We start from the raw sequence: 15,357 nt of genomic DNA, 5'->3' as shown, positions 1-15,357 counted from the left end.
CATCTTCGAGCCATTTAACCAGGGGAGCTTGGAACGGAAGCAGCATGAAATTCCATTGCCATCAAGGCAGCAAACGCGTTTTCTAACGTCTTACAATTATTTCATTTTTTAAAAAATTCCCTGGATGTCAATTACTTCCGTGTATGCACGACCCAATTTAAATCCCTTCACGTTCTTTGGAGAAGAACCATATGCATTTTTTAAAGAACTACATAATTCAAACGGGATACTTTAGATGGACTCCGGTTTAATGGATTCTGGGCTTAGGCTGTTAATGATGAAGTTGTAACAATTTCTCCCCTCCTCCCCACTCCCCTTATTGCCATGACAAGTTAACGGGAGTGTCACTTGGACAATGTCTGAAGAAGTAAATAAGTTAATTAATAAATAAGTTAATGAAATACAAACATGTTTTCTTTCTTGATTACTTGCTTTTAAATCTCGCACCTTGTTTTGCACGCCTCTAGCTTTTTCTTCTCTTTCTAATAGGGCTACAAACATTGGAGAAGCGGCCTGGGTGAAGTGGCCATCTGAACAATCATAGATGAAGAGGAATTTGCCAGTCCACTTCATGGAAGAGGGAAGAGGGAGAAGGGGGGGGGGAGATGCCAAATGGGGTTCTCCCCCTTAAATGGCAAGGCATTTAAAACATAGAGACGGGGAGAGGAAGGAGGGAGGGAGGGCGAGATCCCCCCTCAAAACTGGGGGTTGTTCTCCGCGGGAACATTTCCTGACGCTTGAGGCTGCGTGTTGCGGGGGGTGGGGGGGTCTGCCTGTAAATACGGGGCGGTGACCCCTTCAAGATGGCAGAGGCTCACTGGGTGAAGGAGAATGCATAGTCAAGTCCAAGGAAGGCGAGGATGTAAATCGGCAGGACTGAAGGTGAACCAGGAAGGAGAGGGAAGTTCCGTGGCTTTCATTTGCAGCCCGGCGGTTGCGGGAAGGGCCGACCCCGGCTCCCTGTCATTTAATCTCTTCCCTTGGCGGCTTGTTAGCGTTTGGCAGGCTGCGGGCTGAGGATCCTCGGCAGGCGCCGCACGTTGAAAAAAGCTTCGCCTGCATAGACAGCAGCGCTTGCTAATTTCGCCGGCGCGGTCAGAATTCAGCAACTGACAATGGAAGGCTGTTATTTTAAAGGACAAATAGCTTTGACCCCTCTGGGCTTCCTTCTGCCAATTTCACTCTCGCACGCGCAAGAGACAAAGGATCACGGGAGAAAGTTGATGAAAGGTAAAGCACACCCACCAAAACTAAAGTGCCGAATAGGACTGCCCCCCCCATGTCATTGCATTTAAAACATAGAAATAACTAAGGTGTAAACCTCGAATCCACATAGCCCCACCACGTTGTCTTTTTAATCTGGCAAAGAATAAATCTTTACTGTCATCAAGCATACATTTTGTTAAGAGAGACAATGCCTTCCTTTCAAGTATTTCAGATTTGCCTTTTAGTCACATACAAGGTTATGCATCTGCTGCGGGTGGTGGGGGCCGCCCGCCCTCCCCCCTTGAGGCTGAGAGAAGTCCTTCAAAGACAAAAAAACCCAAACCAAACCAAAAGCTCTTTTTTGATGGTGCAAAATAATGTTTTTCAGTGTTTGTCTGCTTCGGGACGGGGTGGGGGGAGTCGCCTTCCTAACTGTCCGCTTGGGCCAAGTCCTCCTCCTCCCCCAGCAGCCGCTTTTGTGGCTCCATCCGAGTCTGCCCGCCACCGACCGGCCTCCTTCGCAGAGTCGGAATCGCTCGTAGATTGCGCTGAATCCCGCCGGGGTCCGCTCAGCGCCATTCAGTCCAGAGGGACGGACCCCTGGCTGGGACTGGCGGCCGGTCTCTTGGAGAGCAGAGGAGACGGCGACGACCTGAGATGAAGCGGCGCCTCTTATCTGGTCAAGGGGACCTCTTCTCGCTGGTCCATGGAGACCGAAGAGGCCTTGCTCAGCACCGAGGGCGTGAAGGTGAGGAAAGAGTCCGTTCTGGTGGTGGCCGAGCAGGTAAAGTCCGATCCCGAAGGCCGCTGAGGCAGCCCGTTGGACTGGCCCCCGTGACACGCCAGGCAGGAGCACGGGCTGCCCCCGGCACCGCTCAGTCCATGGGCCGGCCCGGCGTACAAGGAAGGGTGCCTGAAGGCGCAGAGCAGTTCCGGGCGGGGGTAGGGGTGGGACAGCACCCGGAAGGTGTCCAGCGGCCTCAGGGGGGAGCTGAAGGGGGCGGCGGCGGCTGCTGCGGCGGCGGAAGCCGATGTCGTCCCCAGGCCCATGTGGGAGTAGTAGGGCAGGGGCAGGTGGGAGGGGAAGGGGTAGGGCAGGTTGCCCGTGGCCGCGGCGTGGCTCATCATGTAGGTGTAGAAGGCCGGGTCGGCCGGGTGGGGCCAAGTCATGGCCAGGCGCTGCCTCTTGTCCTTCATGCGGCGATTCTGGAACCACACCTGGCGGCGACAGAGAAGACGGGAAGAAACCACAGCGAGGGCCTCAACCCAGTGGGAGGGGGAAGGCGGCCCTCGCGGCCCACTCATCCCCACTCAGGGAAGCTGTGGGGACTGACCTGCAGTCAGTCTGGGCAGGGCGACTGGTAGACGCCCACAAGACCAGCAGGCGCTTCCTCCCGTCCATCTGACGGTTCGGCTTGAGGGATATTGATGCGGAAGCCAGGGCCTTTTCCAGTCAAGCTTATTCTCAGGGAAGCATGCATCCCATTGGCAACCTTCTTGCAGCCTAGGATTGCGGCCCGCAGACAACGGAACAAAAGACCGTGTCTGGCCTCTGTTTTCTCTTGATACAGGGAGGGTTTGGCCTCCTTTTAAATCCCCGCTCATAATCTAGCTGCCAGATTTACATGATTATTCCCGCTTTGAGACCTGCCTGAAAGAAAAAGCAGGGTCTACAATACAGTGTGTGTTTGTGTGTGTGTGTGTGTGTGAGAGAGAGAGAGAGAGAGAGAGAGAGAGAGAGAGAGAGAGAGAGCGCACTGAAATGACTGGGACCTATCTGTTTGCATAAACCGTTCCCCAGTGGTGATGGGGCTTCCCACGACCCCCTTGTCCCACCAGCTTCCCCAAGAACCGTCCTTGGAATCCAGTTGCTGGCGACCCCCCCCCCCCCCCTCCAGCTCCAGGGCATGTCTGGCTAAATGCTCTGTGGTTTAAGGCAGAGGGCTGCTTCTCCTGCCTTGCATCCTACCGGCTCCCCACCTTCAAATGTCTACCAGAGACTTTTGGATCTATTGCAAGCAGTCCCTGTCCACAGAGCGAGGTAGGCGCAGGCTACACCTAACAGCAGTGAATGGGAGAGTCTTGGCAGGGGATACCGGCTGGTATCCCGGCAGTCTTGGCCTGTGAAATTTATTTCATGCCGGTGGTTTAATATGAAACCACTAAAATAGTCGGAAACGTCGATGCTGGGCGTTGTTCAAACTGAGACACACACATTCCACTTTCCCAGCAGCCTGTCTAGGGAGCTTTCTCAGATTCTGTCCTTTAGGGCCCCGCCTGGCACCCACAGCTGGATCCGCAAGCCGTTTCAACCGCAGCGAGGCCTCTAGCGCTGACGCCCTTCTCTTGGCAGCCAGTGATCCTGGCGCTTACTCCCCGGGAAGAGGGCTGCAGCTCTCCTAAGCCGCGGTGGGCACCCCCAGTCTTCCCGGGTACTTGAACTGACTAATCCGCAGGCCCCGCAGCCCCTCCGCTGGGCCAACGACCAGGCTCCCTGCGGACTGGGAACCCCACCTCCTCGGAGCCCCCACCCCAGGAAAGGCGGGAAGCTCCCGTCTTGGGCCCGTCCTTCGCAAGAGGGCTGCAAGGCAACGAAGGGGCGTGCGGAGGGCTGCGGGTCACTGGCGGCCCCTTTCTCGGGCCGCAGGCACGGAAGTCCCCCCCTCCTCCCGGGGGCACCTGGCACAGTGGCCGGAAGCCCCGCCCTGGGAGGTTTATATCGTGCTAATTGGAAGCAGGAGCCCCCCAGCCCCGGCTGCCAGCCTACCTTGATGGTGGTTTCCGGCAGATTCAAGGCGGCCGCCAGTTCGCATCTCCTGGGCCTGGAGACGTAGTTCTCCCGGTAGAACTCCTTCTCCAAGCGGGCGATTTGCTCGCGGGTGAACGCCGTGCGGTAGCGGCGCATTTGATCGCTGGCGCTGCAGGCCAGCGAGCTTTGAGAGCCGCCGCCGCCGCCGCCGCTCTTCGGGGGGTCGCCCCCGCTGCCTGGGCTGCCTGCCGAGGTGTCGGAGCACTGCCCTGCGTGGGGAAGCAGAGAGGGAGACCTCCTGAGGCACAAGGAGTGGGGTGGGGGTGGCTTTGGGGGGCTGCCACCCGAGCGAGAGCCGCCGGCCAGCAGGGGCGAGAAGGCCGCAGATCCCAACATGATCCCTTGGGCTGGTGAGGATGGCCAGGGGTCAGGAGCAGATCTCTTGACCCAGAGGAAACAGTATTCGGGTTAAACCTTCCGGCTCGGGTTGAAACCGATAGGCCAAGCCTAGGCCGCTTTATTTGGAAGCCCTGTCCATCCGTCTCAGTGGCAGGCTCTGCCAAGCAACGCTGCCTTCCCGAGAGGACGTCCCCTCCGGACCTGCTTTCCAGAGATCATTCGTGGCCTCCGGGAGCTGGCAGGGCTGGACTTGGGCCCTCCTTGAGACAGAGGTCAGCCAGCTCTGTGGACTGCGGGCCTCCAAGGGAGGCCTGTCCCGATCACCGTTTCCTTCCAAGCCGGATGTCCACAATCCTAAAAGGATTTCGGCTCCCGGTGCTGGCTTCTTTGGTGGGCTGTCACCTAGCTCCCCGGGAGCCCAGGCGCCTTTGACTTTGGTATTCGGAGCGAGGCCGCAGCCGAAATCCTTCCCACTGTTTGTTTGTTTTTCTTTCCCCCTTCTAAGCCCGGATCCTGACCCGAGTGAAAGCGCTCGCCCACGTGAAATAGAAAGGAACTGGCAGCAACCAAGGAGCCGCTCTCTTCCCACCCTCCCTTTCTCGCCCCAGGACGCATTTGGCGCTCTTCACTCTACCCGCCGGACCAGGAAAGCCCTTAGATTAGAAGAGCCGCGATCCTAACCGAGCCCGGGCATTTCCAGCGCAGGGGCTGCAGTGCTGCACAGAGGGACCCCCTTCTCAGACTACTGGAGGTCAGGCTGCGCTGTCATTCCCAAGGGAACCTCTTTGGGCGCCAGAGATGGCAAGAGGAGGACCTCCGCTGGCACTTTTGGCGCGGGGGGGGGGGTGAGTGGCCCGGCATTGCCAAAAAACCCTGCCGTGGCCACGTTGCGCATGATAATCGCCGGCCCTTCAGAGGAGCCGCTGGGGTGGAGAAATGCTGGCGGCGGGGAGGACAGAAGATTGTCCTTTCTGACAATGGAGATGAAAGGCCCCTCCCGGGCCAGGCCAGGAGGCTTTTGTTGCGCCCAACCCCCCTCCCGCTCTGAAGAGTTTAGGGCTGGGGGGGGGGGGTGGAGGTGAGCGGTGGTGGGAGGGGTGAGAAAGCGCCACCCCCCACCCCACCCCACCACCCCCCGTTTCGGCGTTTGGCTTTCAAATGCAGCCAGCTCTCATTGTGCCGGAATGAGGCCGAGGGTCATTAAAGCCCCTGCGACCATTTCCCGAGCTGGCGCCGCCGGGACAGGGAAGTGACAAGGCAATTTGGACTTCGAACCAAAGTGCAAAGGCGACGCCAGTCCTTTGGCCAGCCGAAGCTCTCTACGGAGATTTTTACAGTCTTCCGGGGTGGGGGCTGGGGGGGGGCTTCTCCCGGGCTCATCCAGGCACAGTTCAGTCCGACGACACCCCGGAGATTGTGGCCAGCCGGGACGGGCGGGCGCTCGGCCTCTTTTGATCTTGCTCCAGCCCGGGGGAGCTGCCTCGGGCCCCCCTCCTCTTCTGAGCGCAAGGGAAGCAGGCACTGCAATCCCGAGGAGGCGCGGTCTGATGCCTACGAACAGGAAAAGCATCGGGGCATGTGGGGAGGGGGGGGGGGGTCAGTATTACAACAAAAGTCTGGACTGCAGGGGGAGAAATCTGCAGAGGTCAGAACACGCCGCTTCTGCGAGGATGCGATTTCATGTCCCCCATTAACACGTCGTTACACTTCAAAGCGGGAGATGTGTGTTTGGGGGGGGGGGTATTGAATCTGTCTCTCTGTGGACATTTAGAGGGAAGCCAAGCCATGGATTCAGGGGAGTGCAATATGAGGGGAGGGGGGCGGGCTGGGGTCCACAAAGCACTTAAACCGAATCACGTGCCTTCAGTTCTCACCCGGAATTTCGCAGACCCCCATTTCTGGTCACCCACCCCTATTTCGGGTATCCCTTTCCCTCCCCCTCCACGACAGCTGGAGTCCCTCCCCCTCCCCGAAAGGCGCGGCGCCTGCCTTCCCAAGCCCGGGGGAACTGGAGCCAGTGGGAGGAGGGGTGGGTACCTTTGCTATGCTGGAGGAACTCGGCGGTGCCGGTGGCGCAGTCCGGGGTGCAGCTCACCTCGATCTCCTCATAGAAATCCGACTCGGTGTCCGAGCTGCTGGGTTGGCCTTTGGCGGCCAGGCGGGGGTGAGAGGGTTGCTGGCCAGCCGAGAGAAGCGCGGCGGCAGAGCGGCTCTCTGGGACTGTCCCTGTCCCCGGCAGGACTTCCACCTCTTCTTCCTCCTCTTCCTCCTCCTCTTCTTCTTCCTCCTCCTCCTCCTCCGCCGCCACTTCCAGCCTTCCTCCTCCTCCTCCTCCTCTTGGTTCCCGGGAGGACAAGGCGCCGGACCTGGGGCTCAGGCAGCTCCGGTGGGTCATCTTGTCCGGGGGCTCCTTCCCTGGGCTGGCGCCGCTCTCGGCCAAAGCGGGAGCCCTCTTGGAGACCAGAGGGCCAAGGGGACTTCCTTCCAGAAACATCACCATCTCCTTCCTGGTTTCCATCCTGCTCGTCTTCCCGAGACAGTGCAGCTCCTCTCTCTCCCCCTCTCTCCCTCTCTCCCCCACCCCACCCCAGCCCCCATCCACCCGCTCGCTTCTGCTCCCCCTCCCCTCCCAGCAGACCAAGGCAGCGAAGAGCAGCCGGCGGTGAGCCGGGGGGTGACCTTGTGATGCGAGCGCTCCAGTGTGCAGCGCCGGCTCTGGGAGGGATCTCACCGTTGCCCTCTTCTTTCTAAAGCTGTCATCCCTTAATGGTGCAATCGTCATTACAGGGCCGCTGGTGACGCCACTCACTCCGTGGCCGGGGGATAAATAGCAACGTCTGCCGGCCAGGAAGATGAAAGGAAGAGCCGGAGCGGAGCCGGGGCGGGCGGGGGGGGGGGAGGAGATGCCCCAGGTGTGAGGAGCCCCCGGGAAGGATGCTGGAGGGACGTGTGAAAAGCCAGATGCGGAAGGGAGTCGACAGCAGACCAGAGAGTTCCCCCATGAGAAAGAAAGCTTTGCCGGGCGACAGTTAAGTCACCTTTTGATTTTTTTTGATTTTTTATTTTTGAACAGCTACGACTTTGATCTGAAGCGGATGAGAAGATTCGGCGGGGCGCTTCCCAGGTGTGAGAAAGATACACCCTCTTGCCCCCCCCTTCTGAATTGCCCTTCCTCCCTTTGCGAGGGGTTCCCTTCGAATTGTGTTTGTAAACTTTGCTTTGAAATGAGGGTTCCTGACAATCTGCCCGTTCCTCCTGATTAATATTTTCTTCCCCTTAAAGGCAAGAGTTGTTTTCAAGCCAGCAAAGGAGACGGAGAGACAGACGGACTAGTTCTTGGATGTAAATTCCCCCCTTTCCCACCTTCCTACCGTATATTCCAACCGATCGCTTGCTTCAAAGGGGGTGTTATATTTTGTTTTCTTTCCACAGGTAGGCCTTTCAACCGAGGATGCTTTTCAGGAGTCTGCTGGTCAGAAACAAGTCGGCCGGCTGCAGATGCAGCATCCCTCACATTTCAGAACAAGACAGGCAATGTTGGATAGGGGTCGGACTCTGTGGTGTCTGTTCAAATCCATTCTCGATCTGGAAAGAAATAATCTTAACAGTAGAATATAGACTCGTTGTTGTTAAAAAGTGCTCTGGCCGTCACTGGTAACTCGATTACGCTTGTTTCACGGAATGCCGGTCATATTGGGCTTACCAAAGTCAACCCCATAATGTTTTCCATTCTGGTAAAGAATTTACGGGGATTTTTGAGGATTTGCACGAAGTGAAAAAGGAAGGGAACATAGTTGCACTTGTAAAGGCAAGGGTCCCCCCTTTTCTAATACCTGCAGGGGGGATGAGGGGGAAGCGACATGGTTACCTTGGTAAGTCGGCCAGCAAAGGAATCGCAGGCGCTCTACCAGCGCCTTCTCCTTCCCCGGAACAGAAAACAAACCCCCTGGGGAAGTGAATGGACAGAGCCACGGTAAGTATAGCCTCTACCTGCTGCGAAGGGATCATTCCTTCCTTGGCCCAGGTCTTTCCCCCAATACAGGATCTCTTAGTGGGTAAGGTGGAGGGGGGGAGGACAATTACTTGGGAAACCCAGATCCGGCCCATTTTTTCTGCCAGGGTGACCTTGAGCCAGTCAGCACCCAGTTTCACCCACTGATTGCTGCTTCTGCTGCAATGGTAAAAACGGAGGAGGAGAGGAGGCTGTTAAATCGCTTTGGGTCCCCATTCGGGAGCAAAGCGGGGTATAAATACTGAAGGGAATTGGTTAAAAGGATGCCATTTCCTTCCCAATTGGACACAGATGTCAGAGGCGGGCACCTTGCAGCAATCCTAAACCTGCTTACTAAAATGAAACCCCCACTTCTGTCTGGGTTCTCGATGCCCCTCCAGCTGCAGCCCGGGGTGGGGAACAGCATTCCGATCCTAAACATGTTGCAGGCCCTGCCCTCGAACCGCAGGTTTCAAAACTGGCCTAAAGGTCCGTGGTCTGCTTGAAGTGGGCTGTGGATTGGGAGTAGCAAAAGGATAATATAATATAAAATGCCTCTCCCGTTTTTTCAGTGACTGCTCGGAATGTGACTTTGAAGATTAACTCCCCACGGGGGGGGGGGATCCCCGTTTAGCCCTCCGGAACTCTCGGCATACCTAGGAAGGTATGAAGTATGGGGATGCCCACAAAGGGTGAAACGATTTATTTCCTAGCGGGTGTTGTTTGGGATTGAACAAACTAAAAGGGGTGAGGGTGGCATGCGTGTCTGCGGGAGGGGGGCCTTTTATTATTTTGACTTTAACACCTTTTTTCTTTACTTGCTGCTCTCTAAGAGCGATAGCCTTGTTTCTCCCACAAGAGAGGTCGGAGTAGGGCAGAAAGCGAGTAAGAGCCTTACTTTCTCTTTTTCTTTCCCCCACAGACACCCAGGCTCCCTAGAAGCCCTCTCCATCCTTCCCACGCAGACCCTCCTTTACGCCCGACTAACTGTTGGCAGAAGAGGACCATCTGGAGAGAGAGAGAGACAGAGAGAGAGACAGAGAGAGAGAGAGAGGCGGGGGAGGAGTCGCTTGGGGGGCTCCGCCTCCAGTGATGCGCGGGAGAACCGGCCGAGGAAGTCTAGTGGCTGGGGCCCGGGGGTCTGGGGGCTGCTGAAGCAGTCAGCAGGGGAGGCTGGGACGGAAAGCGACCCTCCTGGTCGCCTCCGCTGTCTCCAAGGCCGACGAAGGGCAGCTGCGGTCGAAAGGACGCTCCCACGGAGGAGTCTTCTCCGTAAGCAGCCCGAGGCTGGTCAGCCGAGTTCATGGCGAGCCTACGGAATCCCCCCCCCTCCCCCAGGCCTTAGGAACACGACCAGGCTCATGGGGCTGGGGGCTCAGTTTTGTGGGCGGGAGAAAGTCGGGTCTCTTCTCCATGGAGGCCTTGCTGGGCCTCCGCGGGCCTTCTGCTCAAGAGCCCTCCTGGCCGCCCTCAGGCTGCGGAAGGGAAGGTCCGCTCTTTCCCTGCCTGCCTGCGATGCGTGTTCGTGGCCGGGCGGAGCGCAAAGGGGAGATCGGCGCAGCCCAAGTTGAGGACTGGCAGATGGGTCCCAGCATCTCAGCGGAGCCCCATAGTTGGGGAGTGGCCGAAGTCCTCAAGGAGGGTTACCTGCCACACCGATGGTTCAAGGAGGATCAAGGGATCCAGACTGCGCTTCTTTCACTGCCACTGGGGTTACTTCTGGGCAGAGATACAGGGAATGCGGGTGTATTGAGTGGGCCATTTCAAAATAATAATAATAACCCCTTTCCGATTGAAACTCACCTCGGCCGTCGCGGGGCTTGTGAGCCGCCTTTTGCGTGGCCCGAGAAGAGAGCAAGTCCCGGCCTCGCTCTGGCCATCTGCAAATCGGAGTCAGGAGCGGTTTGTTTCCTGCTGCTGCCAGCGACCGAGCTGGTCCCTTCTCTCTAGGGCAGAGGTGGTCAAACTGCGGCCCGCCAGATGTCCATGGACTACAATTCCCATGAGCCCCTGCCAGCGTTCGCTGCCAGGGGCTCATGGGGATTGTAGTCCATGGACATCTGGAGGGCCGCAGTTTGACCACCCCTGCTCTAGGGCATTCGAAGATGGGCGTGATATTTGCTGGGGCGCCCCAAGCACTACCCGGGGAAGAAGGGGGTGAGACCCATCCTTCTGGAGGATGAGTTTAACCAGAGCTGCTCTCTGACCCCGCGGGCTTTATAGTATAGAGGGAGATGAGGCCCCGCGATAAGCCTCCCGTGCCCCCAGCCCAGGTCCCGAAGGCCGGGGACCAGCGTGCGTCGAAATGAAAGCGTCCGGCCGCCGCTGCCTATAAAGTCCCGGCGAAGATCAAACAGCGGCAGAGCTCGCCTTGACCTTTCCCAGTCGCTGAAGGTCAAAAGCGACTCTCCGACCTCACCTAAGATTCAGGAAGAGCAGGAGGGCGATCCTAGGAGGCCGTGTCTTCCCTTTGACGGGAATTGTCCCCTTAAAAAAAAACGAAACTAAAAACCACACCAAAAACTACATAATCACCGGGTTTCTCCGTTTGATTTTGACGCCCAGATGGGAGATGGAAAAGGAGGGGGTGTCTTTCTAGAATTCAGTCCTAAAGAGAGTCATACCTTTTAAAACCCATTGATTTCGATGGCTATAGAAAGGGATAACTGTGTGTAGGATTCAGGTGGGTCACCTGGAGTTCAGTGGCAGCTTTTAAGCCGACAGCCGACACCATATTATTCAAGATAGAAGCTTTTGTGTGCCTGTAATTTATTGCAAATATACCCTCCACCTATAAGCATAGACTGGTAATTCCCATCTAATTGTGTCTGAGGAAGTGTGCATGACTGCACAAACTTGAATACAAAGTTGTCGGTCTTAAAGGTGCCACTGGATTCGAACTTTGTTCAGTTTTGCATTAAGTCTTGGATAGTTAATGCAGCTGATTTTTTTTAAACTGCATCTTGGAGATGTTTGTGTTTTGTTGCATCAGCACTCTGCCTTTGGGGGGAGGTTGGCTACATGGAGATTTCTCACTATTTATCTACACTGCAACAACCAAGTGAGGTTCTTTAGAGTCAGGATGGAGATTCACCCAACTTTTTGAGAGGGATGGACTTCAGGTCTGTTCCAAGGGGTCAGTGTTTCTCTGCTTTTGAAAACACACTTCTGTGTTCACACAAGGCTTTCAGAGCTACTGTTTTCCATGCCACTGGTCCTAGTCGTTGTGTCATGGAAATCCAGGAGGGAAGCTTTCCAAAAGAAATTCCGGAGTCTCTCCCAAGGAAAGGCAGCACTAAAATGTTTCAGACAAAAGAAGAAGTATGACTTTTCTGCTCCCCAGGAGTCCACACAGGAATAAAAAGTTCCAGTAATTCAGAACCTGTTGACAAACACTTCCTTTTAGTAAAATTTTCTTTCATGTTTGAACATAATTCATTTTGCACAAAATGCAGTAATTCACATTTACCATGCACATTACCAAAGGGTTTATGAGGCTGAATCATTCATTGTATTTGTCTGTGTCAATAATTTAATTTGGATTTCTCTTCCCCTTCCCACTGTTTATAAAAAAAACAATATCATTGTCTATATTCTATATATCTTGTTCTTAATTGCCAATAAAGACTTCTGTATCTGCATCTTTCTTAAAAACAACAAAGGACAAGTAGAAGACCCCAGACAATACGGCTGAATATGCTTGATTTTAAGGCGATTAAGATTTCCCTTCTCAACACAACTGATTAGCAAAGCAAAAAAAAGGCTCATTTGTTAATGGATGCTGTTAACTATAATGATGTAATTATCGCTGTTTTATTAAGAGTATTTTTATGACACTGTTTGAGATGAACGGCTGCAATGAAGGAAACCACTGGAACAATCATTCTTCAATTCTCTAGAAAGTAAACTGTAAAAGCCATTGAATAGGATAAGAGCTAGCAGTACAGGAGGCCATACGCCTTCATTAATCCCCTTTTAGGGTACTTAGGTAGGACTTGGATACAGTTTTTTGCATGGGAGCTATATCACCCCAGGTTCTATCAAGCTTCCATGACTGTCCTGGAAATAGCAGGTTTTGAAAACAACACAAGAACTGGGAATGTGCTGGGAATCTGACAAATGCAACATCTGACATATTCATACAACATTTAATGTAAGATATGTTGATAGGGGGGCAGGAGGGAGAGACGACTGATTTTGCAAATTATAATTATTTGAGGAAGAGATTCTGGTAATATTGAGGGTGTTTGTGATGACCGGTTCAAAGCAATCAGATTACATCATTTTGAGCCAGTCCATTCAGAAACAGCAGAGTTCTGCTTTTCTGCTTTACACATATGAAATACAATAACCCCTATTATGTCTCTGGTAAGGAGCTGCCATGTTTCCCTCTGGGAAAACTACTATAAATGATAAATAGACACACAAACCAGTGTCCAACAGCTCAGTTGACTCTCAACTGGATCTACACAGAACTGGTTTAAACTTTGACACTTCTGTTCAGCTCTGTGTGCAGAATAAACAGCAGGAGCACAAACGGCACCACCCTAAGCAGAGCTACAATATTCTGCATCCTATGTAGCCAAAGTCTTTTGAAAGGCACCTCAGCTCAGAATAGCCCTGCAAATTCGTGTGATGGACAAAGAAGCATGTGATTTTGGCTGGATTGTTCCCTGTCCCTTTTTAAATATTAGTGTAAAAGAGATTACTTTCTGCATCACTGTATATCAGACAGTTTAAAAAGAACACTCTGCATCAAATAGATGTTTAGATAGGGGAGGTAAACAATCGTCACATGCCTCCTGTCCTTCATTTTTGTGTTCCAGTATAAGATGGTCCTTTAAGCAGCTATAGCAGGGATAGTCAAACTGCAGCCCTCCAGATGTCCATGGACTACAGTTCCCATGAGCCCCTGCCAGCGAATTGTAGTCCATGGACATCTGGAGGGCCGCAGTTTGACTACCCCTGAGCTATAGTATTTTTTTATGAAGCCAGGCCATGTCAGTATATTTAAGACATTTGGTCATGAACAACTATGTATTATGCTAAATTCAGAGGTAAAGGTAAAGGTAAAGGTATCCCCTGTGCAAGCACCGAGTCATGTCTGACCCTTGGGGTGACGCCCTCTAGCGTTTTCATGGCAGACTCAATACGGGGTGGTTTGCCAGTGCCTTCCCCAGTCATTACCGTTTACCCCCCAGCATGCTGGGTACTCATTTTACCGACCTCGGAAGGATGGAAGGCTGAGTCAACCTTGAGCCGGCTGCTGGGATTGAACTCCCAGCCTCATAAGCAAAGCTTTCAGACGGCTGCCTTACCACTCTGCGCCACAAGAGGCTCATAAATTCAGAGGGCTTTTTAAAAAAGAGACAAATCTTTAAGTTGAGGAAAAGGAACAATATGCTTATAAAAGCAGGTTGCCTGGACCATAGTTATAAATCATTGCTGATACATGTTCTTTTTTTCCACTTTCAAAACGTTTCAGTTCTGTGGTCATGTAGACGTGAACAGTATTTTTCCTGTCATTAAAAAAACTTCAGCACACATGAAGTTATTTTTTTTAAGCAAAAGCTCTGACAATATTACAAAATGTCTTAATTCAGGGTCTTATTTATTATCTTAGAACGTTGTCCTAAGAAACTGTAGCACTAAATAATACAAGAAGATCTTACCACTCAAAAAAATAAAAACAACAACAAGGGGTGGGGAATAATTTACAGGACTGGAGGGTTTAAGACATCTAGTTTATTCCATGGTTGGTGGAAGTATAAAAACAAACCATAAATTGACATGCTGTTTCTGAGGTCTGTTCATATGCATTTTAATTGCAGATCAGGTCTCTCTGCAAAGAGAATGGATGCCTTTCTAGAAGTAAAAATACTATGCAATTGTCAGATCAGCACCGAGAGCTAGGGGAGGAGGATCTAGCAAACACACATATATATGCTGTATATCTTCACAATTATTGTGTTATTTCAACTGGTTAACTGGTCCAAAACTCCATGGAAACCAGGGTTTGGATTCAACCCTCTTTAGTCCCCAAGAGACCAATGGGAAAGATGTATATTTGGCTTGATTCTTGCTGACACAGATTACTGATGTAGCCCTGTATATCTGATTATCTTCCATAAGCCACATTAGACATGATGAAGAGGATGTTGCAGGGGCTTAGGCTGAAGTATGCAAATCAGTAAAGCTGAAGTACATACTGACTGAAACAAGATTGCTCTTAGGGAACTCACCTGGAATTAGTTTAAGTTGAGTGGACTGTCTTTTGAACAGAATGTCCTTCTAATGGAGAAAGGGGTAAGGAAAGCAAGATTTATTCTACTCTAGTTGGATTCAACAGCTATGGCTACACTTCAAAAGAGATTGCCTTCTTGTTGTTAACAACACGTCTCTTTCCTGCTGTTGAGGGTCCCCTAGATAGGAATGATAGTTTATGAAGGTCGAGTCTGCAGGCCAGGCTGCAGAGCCCTTGCAGGCCATCTGAGGTCAAATCTCTAACACCAGCAAGATTTGACTCAAGACGTAAACATCCTTCATAGCGAGAGCTTTGCCTTTGATTTAGGTGGAGACTGGGCTTGGCTCAATTCTGCCAGACTGCAGATGGCTTTCAAAACATGCAGGGGCAGGTTGTAGGTGGCTCCACGAGGCATTGTGTGATGGGTTCTCAAAGGAACAAAAAGCCTTCCAGAGAAGAGGTCTGGTTCACGGGTCCAGACAGCAACTTGCTCAGTCTTTTTCATATGTTCTTCTTCCTTTACTGTCTCCTCATTCAACCTGCTCAGGGATAATATTCTAAAGCAGCCTTTCTCAACATTTTTTACTGTTGAGAAACCCCTGAAACATTCTTCAGGCTTCAAGAAACCCCAAAAGTAGATCATACAGACTATGGTCAAGAAGCATAGCTGCGTACATGCCCACCTGGAGGCCCTCCCCTTCCCACCCCTTCCAGGCCCACCTTTGGCCATTTGAGGGGGGGGGGCAGGTTGACATGACCATATTTGGA

The 15,357-nt window shown here is 52.9% G+C and overlaps 1 protein-coding gene and 1 long non-coding RNA gene across 2 annotated transcripts; one reads left to right on the top strand and one right to left on the bottom strand.

Annotated features, from left to right (window-relative positions):
• Window positions 1-1,329: 1,329 nt before the first annotated feature.
• EVX1 (even-skipped homeobox 1) lies at window positions 1,330-7,156 on the bottom strand. Its single transcript, XM_077303881.1, has 3 exons — window positions 6,392-7,156; window positions 3,974-4,224; window positions 1,330-2,424 (listed from the first exon to the last, which is right to left on the bottom strand). Exons 1-3 carry the CDS (start codon window positions 7,134-7,136, stop codon window positions 1,879-1,881), a joined length of 1,542 nt encoding a protein of 513 aa, XP_077159996.1. The 5' UTR covers window positions 7,137-7,156; the 3' UTR covers window positions 1,330-1,878.
• A 119-nt stretch (window positions 7,157-7,275) lies between these two features.
• On the top strand, window positions 7,276-15,052 carry LOC143820722 (uncharacterized). Its single transcript, XR_013225476.1, has 3 exons — window positions 7,276-9,009; window positions 9,268-13,402; window positions 13,698-15,052. It is a non-coding gene; the product is annotated as an uncharacterized LOC143820722 (long non-coding RNA).
• Window positions 15,053-15,357: the final 305 nt, after the last annotated feature.

This window comes from Paroedura picta, chromosome 11, assembly GCF_049243985.1.
Source record: "Paroedura picta isolate Pp20150507F chromosome 11, Ppicta_v3.0, whole genome shotgun sequence".
NCBI lineage: Eukaryota > Metazoa > Chordata > Lepidosauria > Squamata > Gekkonidae > Paroedura > Paroedura picta.
The sequence above is the reverse complement of the archived record's forward strand: the minus strand, read 5'-3'. Positions and strand labels throughout refer to the sequence as shown.

What these genes read in the sequence shown, in the direction of transcription:
- EVX1 (XM_077303881.1), bottom strand. Translation starts at nt 7,136, where the DNA reads ATGACGATTGCACCATTAAGGGATGACAGCTTTAGAAAGAAGAGGGCA. An exon ending in GTTCCTCCAGCATAGCAAAG is followed by an intron (nt 4,225 to 6,391) that starts GTACCCACCCCT and finishes TTCCCCACGCAG; the next exon opens with GGCAGTGCTCCGACACCTCG. An exon ending in TGCCGGAAACCACCATCAAG is followed by an intron (nt 2,425 to 3,973) that starts GTAGGCTGGCAG and finishes TGTCGCCGCCAG; the next exon opens with GTGTGGTTCCAGAATCGCCG.